Source organism: Gymnoscopelus microlampas (assembly GCF_963454915.1).
Source record: "Gymnoscopelus microlampas genome assembly, chromosome: 20".
Taxonomy (NCBI): Eukaryota; Metazoa; Chordata; class Actinopteri; order Myctophiformes; family Myctophidae; genus Gymnoscopelus; species Gymnoscopelus microlampas.
In genome coordinates, this window is record NC_139957.1 from 25,950,771 (window position 1) to 25,967,403 (window position 16,633).

General features: G+C 46.5%; 1 protein-coding gene across 4 annotated transcripts in view; it reads left to right on the forward strand.

Moving 5' to 3' along the window:
- Positions 1 to 16,633, forward strand: part of qkia (QKI, KH domain containing, RNA binding a) — a 90,362-nt gene that overhangs the window by 47,649 nt on the left and 26,080 nt on the right. For all 4 annotated transcript variants that reach the window (XM_084044222.1, XM_084044220.1, XM_084044221.1 and 1 more), the window contains exon 4: positions 8,118 to 8,261. In XM_084044222.1, the coding sequence (XP_083900348.1) occupies positions 8,118 to 8,261 (144 nt within the window). The remainder of the gene's footprint in view (positions 1 to 8,117; positions 8,262 to 16,633) is intronic.

Genomic DNA, 16,633 nt, shown 5'->3' on the forward strand with positions numbered 1-16,633 from the left:
ATAAAAAAAGATGTCAACCCCCCTTAAAATATATATATTTTTATAACCGTAGTCTACGTAACCTCTTCACAAACAACCCCAAAACAAAAACCTAATGTCTGTAACCTCTTAAATAAAACAAACCCCCTTTGTGTTTACTTAAATTTGACCAGTGTCAAAGTGCTGGCTCCGTTCAGCAAGAGCTAATGTGGGTGAAGCTTTATTTGATGCATTCTGTCAGTACTTTTATTATTTCGATAATATATCCAGGCAAAAGACGACACACCTTTTTTTTTATCGAATCTTCACATTAGGGATCTGTGCAACGACTAATTTCACAGATTTATTTTTAAACCAACTTCTCAAACTGACTACACGACTAGTGTTTTTCAATACATTTACGTTAATAAATAATGTTAAACTGACATATTATTTCTGTGCCAGCTAGCAGGAGCAGCAACGTTTCATTGTAGACTAGCTGTGCACATCCCTGCTTGACACACCCGTGGCTACAATAGCTATATCAAATACTATAGTATACCTTCGCGACACGTTTTGAGCTTGCACATGGGATATTTTCATTACTTTTGTATAACACTGTAGTATGACCAAGTATAGGGCATTAAATTATGTGGAGATAAGAGGTTCCTACCCGACAGCAACGATGCGCTACATACAGCATATGTCGCCTATAAAAGTGCCACTCCTTTCATAAAGGTATTTCTTAACGCTTTGAAACTACCCAACACTGTGAAACAAACACATGCACACACGCACGCACACAAGAGAGAGAGAGAGAGTTGACGCCTGTCTGATGTCTGCATCCAGATATCTGATAGCACTGGCTGTCAAAGGCTGTACAGTGGAAAGTGCGGAAGGCAGGAGTGTACCAGACAGTGCAGGCCAGAAGCTGACTCTATTCCTGGACTTTTAAGAGCCGAGCAGCTGAGGCCTTTTATGCCTGTTTGGGGCCAGAGTTCAGATGAGTTTAGATAAAGGCTCAAATGGTTTGGTTACAATGGAATTTAGTCGGTCTTTTTAGGGTTATTCTTTTTACAAGGCGAATATCGTCGATAAAACGGTTGCATTAATTGTTTTTGCGCCTAATTCTAAATCTTGTTCCAGGTACAGTAGCTGATTCTCAGGAACACTTCTTTACTTACCTTTGGCACTTAAACTTTGAAGTTGTATATTTTCCTCAGCAGTTATTGCTCTCTCCCTTTAATTTACCAGGCAGTAGTGCTGCTTTTCAATTCATTTGCATAAGTCAGGAGAGAAGTGTATTTTATCTTGCACACATGGGAATCCCCCTACACACACACACACACACACACAATTTACGGGCTGCATCAATGGTAGGATGTACAAAGATTCCCAGCGGAGGGCTACACTCCTAGAAGCTCAGTTTGCCGCTGTAGGGCCTCCTCTTCCCCTTTTCTCTTTGTTTTGATTCTCTATTCTTGGCTTAATTCCCACCTCTTCTACCTCAGTACCTCTTTAGTGCTTTTCATTACCACGGCTCAAGATGGAGATGTTCATTTAAGGTTCTTTTTGGAATTGGATTTAGCAAGTGTTAGTGGTGGGTGGATGAACTGAACACACTAGTGAGCATGTGTGCGCACACACACACACACACACACACACACACACACACACACACACACACACACACACACACACACACACACACACACACACACACACACACACACACACACACACACACACACACACACACACACACACACACACACACACACACACACACACACACACACGCGCCAGGAGAGCTCACTTTCCTCACACCTCATTTGGAAGTTGCTCTCAGCTCGTTACATTAATCTATGATTATCTCCTATAATCTTAAAGCTTAATGACCTACGTCCTGCTTGTTTTTCATCCGTGTGTCTGCGGGACCTGTCCAAAGCCCTGGACAATTACCTCACCAACAATAATGGCCCTGCTTGCGCATTGAGACATTAATGAGAGACAGATTAGCATGCGATGGACCACGTTTTTTGACATAATGGAGTCAATGATATTCTGCACAGAAAATAGGTGTGTAAATAGGAGGTGTGAAAAGAAAAAGATTTTTTTTCTAAGGTAGAGGAGGCATGGCGTGTCTGTCTTTTCACACCTTCGCCTCGCCCCACCGCCGCACTTGGCCTCCGCGTTCACTCTCTCTCCGCCCTGTGGCATACTGAGCAGCAGTAGCAGCTAAGCTAAGCTAAGCCTGTGTGTTTATTCAGGATCCATTAGCGGCAGCGTTTTTATGCTCTCAATAATTCAGATGGCTGCTCTCTCCTGGGCGGCGCTGCCTGACGAGGAGCTGGCCCACTGGAGCTGTACAGAGAGAGAGAAGAAGAGGGAGATTCTGCGGTAGCTGCAGGGTGAGAGAGACTGAGAGAGGTAGAAAAGAGGGGGAAAAGCCGGAGGAACAATGGCAGAGTAGAGACAAACGAGGGGGGAAACGGTGGGATAAAAGATGACAGGAGAAAGGGAGAGAGAGAGCAGCAAGTCGCGTATATAGCAGTATAGAGGCAGGTAGAGGGAGACATATTTGAATGTTGCTAGTATTAATATTAATGTTTTCCCTGAGGCGCAATGGGCCAGAATGGAGGAGGGGGGCTCCCACCTCCCTGCATGGAAGGAGCTAAGGCAGTGAAGATTTAAGTTGAGCAGGAATTGCTATCTAGGGAGCGACTTTGGAAGCGTTGCATCCCTGCAAGTTGCTGACCCCAACATACACCATGTTTGAGTGTGTGTGCCGTATGGTTTAGCAAATTATCGGAACAGTAGACCGAAGAGACAAATGCAGGATGATAGTCCTCTCCCTAGCCTGCACTTCATCCTCTGATCAAACGAGACCTGTGTGTGTGTGTGTGTGTGTGTGTGTGTGTGTGTGTGTGTGTGTGTGTGTGTGTGTGTGTGTGTGTGTGTGTGTGTGTGTGTGTGTGTGTGTGTGTGTGTGTGTGTGTGTGTGTGTGTGTGTGTGTGTGTGTGTGTGTGTGTGTGTGTTTGCGCGCGTGCACACTTGCAGTTCTACAAATGGACTACATCTGAGAGTTTCCCTTTCTTTTTTACACATTGTGTCCGTACTGGACCGATCGCAACAATTCCATAGGGACGCTCTTTGAAAGTGCCTGTGACAACACACCCCGGCGTCATGCTCCGTCTAGTTTCTCTATGGGGTCTTGTCTAGTTTGTTGTCGTTCCTTCCCTCAGCCTTCAGATGCAGCCCACAGGGATGTTGTTGGTCCTTTTTGATGACTATTGTCTGCACAACGAGAAGGAAGGAAGCTCCCCTCGGAGCCTAATTTCCTTTCAAAGTTTCATCTAACATGGCAGCTTCAGCCGTCTGCTTTCCGCGCCTGTGCAATAACGCTAAATAGAGAACAACAGCAGGAACATGGCCAATTAAATTACGCATGTACGAGGTATCGATCACCTCTGCAGCGAAACGGGGGGGGAGTTTCCTTCCTCTCTCAAGAGCAATTCCATAATCCTGCTTTGGCGAGCACGCAAATGTGATATTACAGTGAGCAGCAAAGGTGGCAGTTTAGGTTTGAGCCACGGTAAGCATCCTTTACGCCTTGCACTTTTTACTGGAATTGCTTCATGGCAAACGAATTTGCTTTGATTTGTAGGTTTATGTGTTTCCGCTGATTGTCCCATCGTATAATAGCTGAAGTTGTGGGATCAGCACAGTCGCTGGCAGAACACATTAGGCCTCAAGCTCGGGCCTGCACCTCTGCCAGCTGGTTGACAACAGGCATGGCACAGCTTCTCTGTTTCACCACTCAAGGAGTAATGCATGGCATCGGCAATCAATAGGTTGAAGTTGATTGGTCTATTGGCGCGGCCGGCCGCAAACCTACTTGTTTAGCTGTTTGGGGAGTTTTAGCTGACTTGTTTTCTTTCTCTCTCTGCCTCAGGGTGCTGATTGCTTGGCCGGGTGCGGTCCAGAGCTTGTTTCTGCTTTTATTAAGTGTTTACAGGGGCCTATTATGTTGATGAGAAAAGCAGAAGGATGTCCAGATATTTTCCTTTCAGCCAAAAATTGGCTTCCAGCGTAGAGCTGGTGATGGCTCTACGGAACAGATTGTATGGGTAGTGGGTGACAGTTAGTCGGCACAATAATTTATATCTTTCCTTCTGACGTGGTATTAAATAGAGGCTCTTAATGCTCAAGTATTGGTCTGTTTTATAGCCACAAAGGGCAGCTTGGAGTGCATTTGTGACATTGCTAAGTTCTGGTACTAATTTCATATTTAGATGTACACTTGAAGATACATTATTATTTGAAACAGTATATAGGAACCTCACTGGATTTGTTTTGCATGTGATTTTGCTGGCCAGAACTGCAACCCAAGTTCTTCAAATGGCTGTAATGGCTATCATTTGATATTTTAATTCAGTGAGTCCCCTTCAGGCCTCGTCTGTCCTTTAGTGCCCCGGTGCGGGCTGCTTTGACCTGCTGGCATTTCAGACTCAGACCCTCCCCACACAGTCACAAACACACATACACACACACACACACACACACACACACACACACACACACACACACCCCTCCCTCTTTCGGAGCGGCCTTTGAAAGCCAGGTTAAAGGCAGGGTGAGGATAAGTGAGAGAGGGATGGCTGGGTTTAAATAGTAGTATGATTACTCTCAGACACCCCCAACGTTAGATCAAATGAGATGGCAGCTGACCGACTGTAGTGCCTGTGGAACTTCCCCGGTTTGACACGGCTTTTCCTATACAACTGAGTGGGGGGTGGAGACGGGCGGGATCGAATGAAAATGACACATGGCACCGTCTATTTCTGTAACGCTGTCTTCATGTGGAGCGTACCCCCCCCCCCCCCTCTCTTCTGTGTTAGGAACGTTGCCTTGACTTCAGGATTTATTGGGCTCCAACAGAGGGTTTGGAAGGCCCTTGGGTTGAAACAGGTGGGGGGTGTGTGTGTGTGTGTGTGTGTGTGTGTGTGCGCGTGCAATGGACAGTGGTGGGAGAAGTACTCACATTCTTTTAGTTAAGTAAAAGTTTATCAATACCACAATGGTTACTGTAACAAGTAAAAGTCCTGTATTCAAAATCTACAAAAGTACTCATTATGCAGAATGTCCAATTTGATAAGATTTCAAAATGTATACAAATCTTTTGAAAATGCATCTACACAAAGCAACGTGTTGTGAGCCTATAATAGTATTGTATAATAATAATAGAAATTAGGGCTGAAGTGGTTAATATGTTTTGTAATAATAACTAGTGGAGTACAATATCTGCCTGCCTCTGAGATGTTGTGGAGTTAAAGTGTAAAAGTATTAAGTGTCGAAGGAAAATACACTCAAGTAAAGTAAAAAAATACCTCAAAGTACAGTACTTGAGTAAATGTACTTAATTACTTTCCACCACTGGCAATGGAAGGATAGCATCTCAGTGTTATTTTATTCATGTGGGCGATTTCCCCTAGAAGCATTTACTCCCTGGTATCTGGTCATGGCCCTGGCATTGGATGTCAGCCGGTGTTGGGCGTGCTCTTCAAAGAGGGTGCCAGCATTCCTTTCATCTCTCTCTCTCTCTCTCGCTCTCTCTCTTTCTCTCTCTCCCCCCTCTTTCTCTCTCTCTCCTCTTTCCATTCCCCCTCCCTCCTTCGTGTTTGTCATGCTGTCACTTTCTCTCAGAGGGCACTCCATGACCTTGTTCACAGGCAGTCAGCCTGATGTGAGTGCTGTACGTGCGTGTTTGTGTGCACACGGGCGTGCATGCTCACGTATATGTATTTCCTTCTCTCTCTCTGCTCCCAGTCATATACCTTCCCCACAGCCCCGGACAAATCACGGTTTTACACACACACACACACACACACACACACACACACACACACACACACACACACACACACACACACACACACACACACACACACACACACACACACACACACAATGGATAAGTGCTGCAGCCCTGGGTGGTGGGCTGTATGATGAAGGGTCTGTGTCTATATGTAATATGTATTTCTGACCCATACGCCATACTTCTAGAGGCAGCCCTTGTTTGAATGTCTGTGTCCGCGTCCCTTCCAGTTTGTGCTGAGTCACCTTCCAATCCCCATGTCCCTTAATAGGCCATAAGCAAACAGTCATGGTGAAATAATGGCCTGGCTGCTGAAACTAGCCCCCCCCCCACACACACACACACACACACACACACTCCCCCATGTGGAAAAGGGGAAAACAAGAGAAGAATATTGAACTTTTTCCGTGTGTGTGTGACCGAGTGTGTTGCAAAGAGCAGTGCCATGGCAACTGCTCTCTGCAGAGTAGAATGCTGGTGGGTGGCACTCAACACCTTATGTGTGTGTGTGTGTGTGTGTGTGGGTGTGTGTGCTTACACACTTGCGCGGCATTTGTTTTGACCTATTGAAAAACGTGTCAGGTAGGCCTCCTGCTGAGCACCACAATGCACCGTGGGCAATTAATCCACGTCTCTCTCCACCAGCGTTGAACCTGGCCAAGTGGCATGACATCAACTGAGGGGGTCTGGTTCTGTTTTGGACTGCATGGGACTCTGACCTCATTTAGCATGGGACATTATGTCAATGTGAAATGAAATATTGTGTTATTCAGTGGCTCTCAAACTCTTTTTTTTTAAACATTTTATTTCACATGGTTTCCTTTTGCACACCATTATGAAATGAAAAAGTATGGTTTCATTTGCACACTCTCAGAGTTACAGACCTGTATGGGTCCATTTGGAACCCCCCTCAAGGAACCCTGGACCCCACTTTGACAACCACTGTGTTATTTTGTGATTGTACTATCACCAATCCTTGCTTGATGCTGAGATGGTTGTCTCATCTGAATAAAACATTGTAGTTGCAAGGTCGAGACGGTGTGCGGGATCCACTTCTTTTGTTCTAATCAGCTTCTCAAAGCGTAATTTGAATCAAATGTTTGAAAACACGCTGTCATATTAATATCCCTTTCTTCTTGTATCGCAGTGCAGGTTTCGCAGTAGAATCTGAGGTTAGGCCACCTTTGTCGGCCATTAAACTAGACCTCAACTCCTTACCTCAGGTGGGGGTTGAGGTGGGGGTTATCTTTCCTAACCGCTCGCTTTCATAGCGTGGCGTGACACGCGATACAACCTCAAAAGCTTTTTAGAGCTCTCTCGCTGTCTGCTATACGCATTTACCGTCAGTGAAGCAGCCAGGACAGACAGGCCGAGGCCATCACACCCGCCACGCTTAATGGAAGAGCATACTATTTAAAAATAGTATATATAAAAAAAGCTAGAAGCTTTCTATAGGCCTCTGTGTGTCCTCTACGCTTTACCTTCTCTCAAAAGAGCCAGGTGCAATAGGGCTTTTTACCACAGCTCCTGGAGAAGGCAATAAAACTCAAAATGACTTCTTCTCTCATCCTCCGAATTCAAATCAGGATGGATTGAAAAGGCTCTCTATTTAACGTGGTTGAAAGGCTGTCAGGGAGTGATGGTTTCATTCTTTTCTGCCTTTCAAGGGGTGCGAGTGCTACAATATAGCTCCTTCTTCAAGCTTTGGCTCTGCCCCGTTTTTTTTACCAAGGCAAAGAAAAAAAAACCCTCTTCAATTGTTGCCTCCTGCGTGCTATTGTCCACACACAAACATGATGGCAGGCACACGCAGGCCCTCACGCGTGCAAGAAACACACACACGCACAGCACAGTGGTGCCTCCACCCTGAACAGTATCTATACACTATTCTTAGTAGAGGAGTTAGTAGAGGCGAACCACCCCTCCATCTCTCTCACACTCTGATCCCGTCATCCATCCATCTTGCCTTGTGATGTTAATTGCCGTAGGGCGAGCTGTCGTCTGCATCTCTCTGAAGCAGGGGATCTATTAAAGCAGGGTGTCCTTTCAAAGTTGAAGCTAAATAGCTGACTAAAGGGCCACGCCTGTCATCCCGTTTCTCTTCAGAGTCCCATCGTCCTCGTGTGTGTGTGTGTGTGTGTGTGTGTGTGTCTCTGCCACTCGCTTTCACTCCCTCTGATATGCCATGCTACTACACTGACTCTCCAACACACCCACACTGTCACATCCACTCACTGTGTCTCTCTCTCTCTCTCTCTCCCTCGCTCGATCTCTTTCTAGGAGGAGCAGAACAGAGGAAAGCCAAACTGGGAACACCTAAACGAAGACCTTCATGTCCTAATCACAGTGGAAGACACGCAGGGCAGAGCCGAGATCAAAATGAGGAGAGCCGTGGAGGAAGTCAAGAAACTCCTAGTGCCCGCTGTGAGTACACGCACGCACATACACACACACACACACATACACACACACACACAGACCTGATGGAGGTCTGCATTCTACGTGCGTTGTTGGTGTTGCAGGGGGACAGAGAACACAAACGATAATCGCCAAGTTGTGATTTGGATTCTGCAGGGCTGCGGCTCTGTCGGTGTCACTGTTCCAAGCCTTAATATGTTTGCTCAGCCAAAGAGCTCAGTACTGTTACTGCTACCCACTACGCCACAGATGGCACCGCCCTCCAACACTACTGTTAGTGTCCTGTTTACCTCCGTATATAGACCACGTTGGTTATACATCCCCCACCCCCCCACCACAATGGAAAAACACAGTATGCTGAGCACGAGCGTGCGTCTTTTTTTCCCCGTCCCCTCTGCTACCCCTCTCACTTCTCGATCCCCCCCTCTGTGCTGCCGGAGATGACTGCCGGTGGCTCGAAGGCCACGCGCGGCGTCTGTCCCGGTTGCCTGTGGCGACCAGGCAGGCCAAACAGCTGCAGGCTCCAGATCTGCCGTCAGGTGGCGAGGCCCGGGGATCTGCTGACCCGCGGAAACGAGGGCAGCCTGTGCCAAGACACACCAGGCCAGGCCAGACCAGACCGGCTAGCAATCTGCTCCCGCCGCCTCCAGTCATGTTCATTACACCGGTAGTAGTAGTCTCTGAAAGTCTCTGAGAACGTGTATTTTCCAACAGGGTAGTTCTGTTGTTGGGTATAATCTTGAAACGTCAGCTGAAATGATTTCTCACTACCACGGTTGCTGGCTAACAATGCAGACAGCCTGGAACAGTGTTGTTTTTTTTTCCTCCTCCTCATTTTGCAGCTGTGAACGCAGCCCAGGTTTAGGTTTCGTTGAGAAATGGAAGCATGAGAGATGAGAAAATGCCTCTATCGCTTGCATTGTTGGTTCCTCCCTGTCAGAGCCTGGCAAGGCTTCAGTCTAGCCTCAACACGAGACGGTGGTTCAATCCATTTCCTCTTGTTTTAGGATTAGTTGTCTCTTGTTGTATCTCTCTCTCTCTCTCTGTCTCTCGCTGAGAATTGACTTGCTTTGTTTCTGACTGGGGAAACGGTAACACTGATCTCCAGTCTCCATGTGCGCAGTGAAGACATCCACACACTCACTTGTGTTTGAATGCATGTGCTAAACTTGAGGATGATGCCGTGTCTGCAAGCGACAGCACTTTGATGAGCGAGGCAGAGTGAGTCAGTCGCACAAACACAAGTTGTCTCTCACCTGCATGCGTGCACACACTACCACACACACAGTGAAACCTCCTTCACTGTTCTTTTTAGTCAATGCGGCCCACAGTCGGCAGTATGAGCTGAATGCCACGGAAATAGCATTGCCACTTTTCCAGATTTTTTTCCACTTTCCCCCACTTTGACAAGTGTTTTGAGGGTGCTCTGGTGATTTCCTTCCGACAGCGAGGCACAAGGTCTGCGTGACCCCTGGCTTTAAGCTTGGTCAGCTCGCCCCATCAATTTGGGGTTGGCGTTGACTCCTAAATAAAGTGCTATATCTCTCAAGGAGAAACTCTACCCGTTTCATTTTTCAAACACGTAGTGGCCATTATCTCCTTTTTAGTTGCTAATGAAATCTTGAAGTTAAGCAGGTTCACTCCCTTAATTCAAATAAGACTTTTATGGAGTGAATTAATGACCCATTGCAGCACTTGAGAAGCCATTTTTCTTCCATGCATCTTTGTTCATTTAAACATGATGAAAAGATCTTTCCATTAAATTCCCATAGTTTTTCTTGTCAAATATGAGTAAAACATGTATAGAATTTGACGTATACTTACAGGCTCCTTCTGTGTACTGTATGCAAACAAAATTAATAATTATAATTTAGCTATAAAATAAATGTCAGTCAGGAAAGGCCCCTTTCGCTCCGGTAGAGAAAGAGAAGAGACATTAAATCTTCCGTGTTGGAATTCAGTTTTCTGTTTGTGTTAAGGACTGTGCCTTTAATGCACATTATTAGAATTACATAGACATTGGCCTAGTTTTTGGCCTATATAATTGTCATGTGCATGCCAAGTAATTTGTCAGTGACTGGGCGGTTATTTCTGCTGAAGTCTTAAACTCCAACAGTCCTCTGTTTTAAGAAAGTCGTGGTGCCGTTTTACCGAATGAGCGCCAAGGGCATTGTGTTCTCCTCTAGTGGTGTCTTCACCATTAAGTGTGTGTTTATGTACTGTATATATGCATGTGTGCGAGCACGTGCCTGTGTGTGTTTGTGTTTTATACTGTATGTGTGTGGGTGGGCATCAGGGCTGGCTGGCAGTAATGCCCTTTATCATGCTAAAATAAATTGGATTAAGCTATGGACGTGAGCCACGGCAATCTCCAGTCTTGCTATATGCCGTACTAATGAAGGGCATCTTCTCCACGTTTGGCAGCATGAAATTGCCTTTATTGAATCGCACAGGGAACAAAATGGGGTCACGCTTTTTTTTTAATTATTTTTCAAGAAAAGACGAGCTTAACTTGTCACTGAAGCGGGAATGGCTGCATGTAACCCTGAAACAGAGAAACAATGAGTGATGCAGAGATGCTTTCTTATGTTCTTATATTGCTCTGCCATTGAAAACTGCTAGTAAAGAAAAGTGTATCGACTTAATTCATGATTATCTTTTTAAAATGACCTAATAGTGAAACATTGTAAATGAAATATGTGAGCTCATAATGTGATTTAAAATGCTTTTGGTCCCTTGTGTAGTTGTCATCTGCTGTATTTATGTAGGAATGTATGTACTGTATGTAATGTATGTTAGTAGGATGAACATTGACTCAGGTGCCTTGGCCTCTTATTGGCAGCTCCCCAACCCCTAGAGGCCCTGAGATTGATTGGCAGCCTGGTAGAGGGTGCTGATGGGAAGTGGCGAGGGTTCAGCAGTTCCCCTTCACCCCTGGTAGCACTCGTTTGCTCCCCAGTCCCGTGAACTCTTAAACTCTCTGTAAACCGGGAGCAGGGGAAAAATCTGCAGGATGAGAGAGGGAGGGATGGAGAGAGAGAGAGATGGGTGAGAGAGCTTGATTGAGCTGCTCTTTCAAGTGTGGATTTATTCCACTGATCCATCACTTGCACACACAGTTAGCACACTCGCATGCACACTACAACGTGCATGCGCGCACGCACAGACTATGACCCTTCGCCCATCCCTCCTGTTGTCTCCATGGTTAATAAGACAGAGCCTGCAGCACAGCCCACTGCACTCCATGTAACCTCTAACCGGAATCCTGCAGAGATGTGTGCCCAAACTCCTACTCCACTCTGATAGGCCTGCTTCACTTCCCTTTCCTGTCCTTAGAAGGCCTGGACAAGAATAGCAATTGGCCTGAAGTTTCATCTCGTTTGACGGTGAATGACTCTGCTGTGATGTGTACTGTATGTCTGTCTGTACAGTACATCAGAATGAAGTTGAAATTATAAATGCGATCAGGCTCTCAATGGACTTTGTGTAATTAGATAAAGGCTTAAATCAGAATCCATCTGAATTATGTTGCTGGGCTTGTTGATAATCTCTACAGAATTATTTTTCTCCTTGTCAAATACAATCTTGGCTGGGGTACAGCGAGAGATTCTGTTGCGCTTTATCGAGATGTGGCCCGCCAAACAGCATCACGCACGCCAGGGCGCCATGCGACCACGCAGCTCAGATCAGGACGGTCTCTCCCTGGCTTTGGATTGCACATGCAAGACACATTGAAATGCCAAACCAGAGTGTAGGATTATCACGGTGGCACACAACATGACAACACGTGTGAACAACACGTGGTTCACCATAGCCCGGGGAGATGCATCTAAACGCTGTCGCTAATTGAATCCAGTACCTAATGCGTGGAACATTCTACACAGAGCTGGAGAAGAGTGGGAGATGGAGGACGTGTGTGTGTGTGTGTGTGTGTGTGTGTGTGTGTGTAATGGGGAGGGGGGGGGGGTCAGAATTTAATCCAGTTCATTAATTAGCTTTTCAAATTTCTAGAAGAAAAACAACTGATAAATGGCTTTCCCTATTTAACCGCCACTGCACGTACGGGTAAATCTAACAACCCCTTATGAGCCCATTTGGTTACATTTGTGCTCTCTTCAGAGTTAAATTAACACTAAGTATTTGAATGTGTTGCCGACAGAGGATGGCTCTTTCGGTCTGCATTGAATGGTAACTCGGGTATGACGGCTAGGTGACGCATAGTGGTGTGATGGCTCGGTGGGACAGCTTATTTAGATCTGTGACTGATCCTCTCTCTCTGCAGGGAAGGCTTTGGCAGATGTGACAGCACGACCCAAGGTGACACCATGCGCATGCTTGTCGGCGCGTGCATATGTGCATCTGTGTGTAAGCGCACATGTGGATAGATTTGTGTGTATGCACACACATCACTTCCTGTGTGTGTGTGTGTATGTGTTTGATTGGCAGGTGTGTGTGTGCTCACGCTGGACGTTGTTATGGATATAATAAATCCTCATTTGTCCCCTCAGGTCACTGCTGTGCTATTTAATTGGCTTCCAGGAAAATGGCAGGAGATACAGTCAGACACAGAGACCCACTATAGCCACAAATCCTGTCCTCGAGCAACCTGTAGTGTTTCCTTCTTTTCTCCATTGCAGATTATAACACCGCTATAGTTAACTTTACCTTTCATTTGTAAACCATGTACTTTCTTTGCTGTTGAACAAAGAGCCCCTGCCGCGCTGGCTGCTGAAGGCAAGGTCATATACTGGTGCGTAATAAGCAAACTTGCCTATGTACAGTACACTGGAGAGAAGCTTGGCAGTAGAAATTGCGATCAACTGATCTGTGGAGTTGATGAGGACTTGGAAGTGACAATGTATGCAGGGACGGAGTGAGAGATGCGGTGATGACAAAAGATTGTAGAAGTCAAATAGACTAACATCGTGCAGATTTGTTTTTTGCAGAAGTATTCTTCTGGGAAAATAAGTTTTGAATATTTGTTTGAACATCGCAGTCTTGTCTCTCGTCTGATTATCCTGTCAGGTTAGAATTTCTACTCTTTGTACAGTAGTTAATCTTTAGTTTCGAGAGGAAGTTCACAGGAGCGACTTGCCAGCTCACCATGTTTATGTGTTTTGGTTCTTCTGCTTGTTTATGATTTTGCTTAGAGACCAGGGCCCACACACCCTAATCGTCGTGTGTGGGAACACTGAGCTGCCGTGCCTTTCTTTTTTTTGGTCATCGTAATGTTTTGTCTTAACAACAGTGCCGGCGCTCACTTCCAGGTACCAACATAATGGGTAGTTGGCTGGCCTAGAATCTATGACATGCTGCTCTGTCGCGTTCTCTCTCTCTCTCGGCCTATATCCAAAAACCCTGAAGAACCATCATCATAAGGACACCAGCTCTCAGAGTAAAAGACAGGAGGAGCTGGTTAGAGAAGGAGCACTCTGGCCCTACAGAACTGGGAGCACGTCTCCCTGAATTGGCCTGTCCTTGCCGGGAACAAAGTGAGCTGAGGTAGCAGCTTGAACAGACCAGCAGCCTCCAGCACTACTCTCCATTTTACTACATGGCATGGACTTTGTATTCTCTCGCTCTCTTGCTCTCTCTGTCTGTCTTATCTCTCTGTATCTCTCGTTCTGTCTCAAGCAAATTGTTTACATGTGATGAAAATAGAAGGGCTTTGTAATTCTATTTCACATTGGGTAGGACGTTCGCTAATTTTTCATTTTCCTGTATCGGCATCTCAGAGGTGGGTGTATTATACACCCACAGCCAGTCTGCATGGGCTACCATCGGTTGCCATGTTCTGTTCAACCGCCATCCTCCTTTTTAAGGCCAGACCCCATGTATCTCTCTCTCTCGCTCGCTCGCTCGCTCTCGCTCTCGCTCTCTCTCTGACCGCTGCGGTGGTAGGGCATAGATGGCGTGCATTCGGCAGACAGATGGGCCATAATGGTTGCCAGGTTTGGTGATCTGTGGGGTGTAGTGTCGGTGCACGCCAGTTCTCACCCAGTTTGGCAGAGTAGCAGTGCAGACAAAAACATGCACAAACAGGAAGGAACAGACTCACAGGGACAATTTTATATATTTATATACACACATGCACACACGCACATGCACACACACAGAGGATGCAGAACAAGGAGAACTAGATTTAGTCTGTTTTTGGTAGCAGTGTTCTGTAGACTCTGCAATCAATAAACGCCTCACCCCCCCCTCACACACACACACACACACACACACACACACACACACACACACACACACACAATGTTTCCCTCTCCCCATTCCTCTTTTCTCTTCCTCTCTTCTCTCCCTGTCAGCAGTGTATGACAAATGAGTACAAAACGCCATCTGGCCGCATCCATCCATGTGTGCCTCTCCAATTAATGATGTTTACTCTCTGTTAGGCCTACCTAGCGCTACCATTCTCCTCTTATTTACTCTTGATCCACTCCCTCCTCTCATCCTCCGCCAGTGCTTGGGATCCAGCCAAGTCTGTAAGGACAAGAACTGGCTTTTCTTATAGAAGTCTGATTGATTCTACTAAAGTTTAATGGATATTTTTATACTACCACTGCAGGCGTGCCCATATGCAAGGCAGTTGGAAAACAGCACTATAGTCAAGGAGCAAGCGCTGCTCTTTGGTAGAGCATAAGCACTGCTCTGTGGTAGTGTGCCGCTGCTGTTTTCTCTACAGTGCAGACATTTCACAAATGACCACTTAAATGATCAACTTTCCCAGTTTAACAGCTCCCAGCTTCCAGGTTAACAGGCTAAATGTTATTGTTTCCTGCAGCAGAAAAACTGCAAGGGCTGCTGCCTTGAAGCCGATTTGATGTCAGTGGAATGCATTCCTGTGTCCTTGATGAAACACACTGTAACATCCAACCAATTGGACTTACGGAAGCATCCAGCTAGTATCATTACCAGGTAACTCAGCCATGCAACTCGGAAGCTTTTCAGGCGTTGGGTAGATGTTTGTAGTCCACCTGGTGGGTCTCTGCCACGTCCCCTCTCTCTCTCCCCTCTGGGCTGTTAGTACCTTCATCAGGCTAATGAAGCGGCAGTATTGGATCATATTAACCTGCTGATCTCCCACCTCCCTGGACGCCGCAGTTAGAACGGTCCAGATCGCAGTGCAGCACTCGCTCACTCACTGTGTGTGTGTGTGTGTATGTGCGTGCCTTACAAGCCCATCCCACCTTCACGTAGACACCCCGTCTCCCGCATGAATGTTAATCATCTTTTTAATTGGGTTCCTTGACTTTGTGACCTATGCTTGAGTCGCCACGGCTGCATCTCTCCGCACTCCTCCTCCTCCTGCTCTCGGTGGTGTGTTTGGGTGTGCGCGCATGTGTGCGTGTATATGTGTTACTCGTCTCTTGTGCAGGTCTAATGCAGCCATCAGCAAGAGGCTGTTCTAGTGGCGGGGGCCTGGGGAGAGACTAACCTTTGACCCATCTCTCCCTTCCACTCCCGTCTCCTTCATATTCTCCACTCATGTCTTCATCGTATCACTCTCTCCACTTATTGGTCCTGCCCGTCTGCCCCATTACGTGCCACACCCATGTGACCCAGACAGATACTCTGCAGTGCTCTGACACAACAGGCCCAATGCCGTGAGAGGAGAGCAGGGCAAAGACCACCTCTCTCCTGATTCCTTGTGAAGTATGAAACCCCCAACTGATTAATGAACCACCAAGTGATACGAGGAATTGAAATTGACCGCTTTCCGTTTTCACCTGCAGGAAACGGACCCAGCGTTTCCGACGCGTCTGTCAATAGCAATCACGGACACGCACCAGGTGACTGGCTAGCACGCAGTAAGGGACGGCGATTGCTTGTGTCAGTTGGTTTCCACACATGGAAAACCGACACACACACATTATCCAATTAAATTAGCCTTTTCCTCTCTCGTGCAATGTGCGCTCACACAACCACCGTTATCCATTTTACCTTAACCGCTGATACTTGTGGCATCTCAGCCCCCCGTCCAATTGCATAGATGATCAGGAAGGTTATTCTAAATGGAGTGAAAGCTCTTCTTCTCTCTAAATATACCACAAGCACAAACCAAAATAACAATAAAGGAGCCCCTTTCTCCTCAGACTGAGCCATCATCCGTAGCACAGTGGCAGTAGCTTCAAATAGCAGCCTGGCTGGAAGCAGGCTCAGGCACGGCCCTGTCTGGCATCTCATCATGCCAGCACAGAATGCCTGGGAAGAAAAAAAACCTAAACATGCACACTGGTACACACACACACACACACACACACACACACACACACACACACACACACACACACACACACACACACACACACACACACACACACACACACACACACACACACACACACACACACAGTGACGAACGCATACAGTGA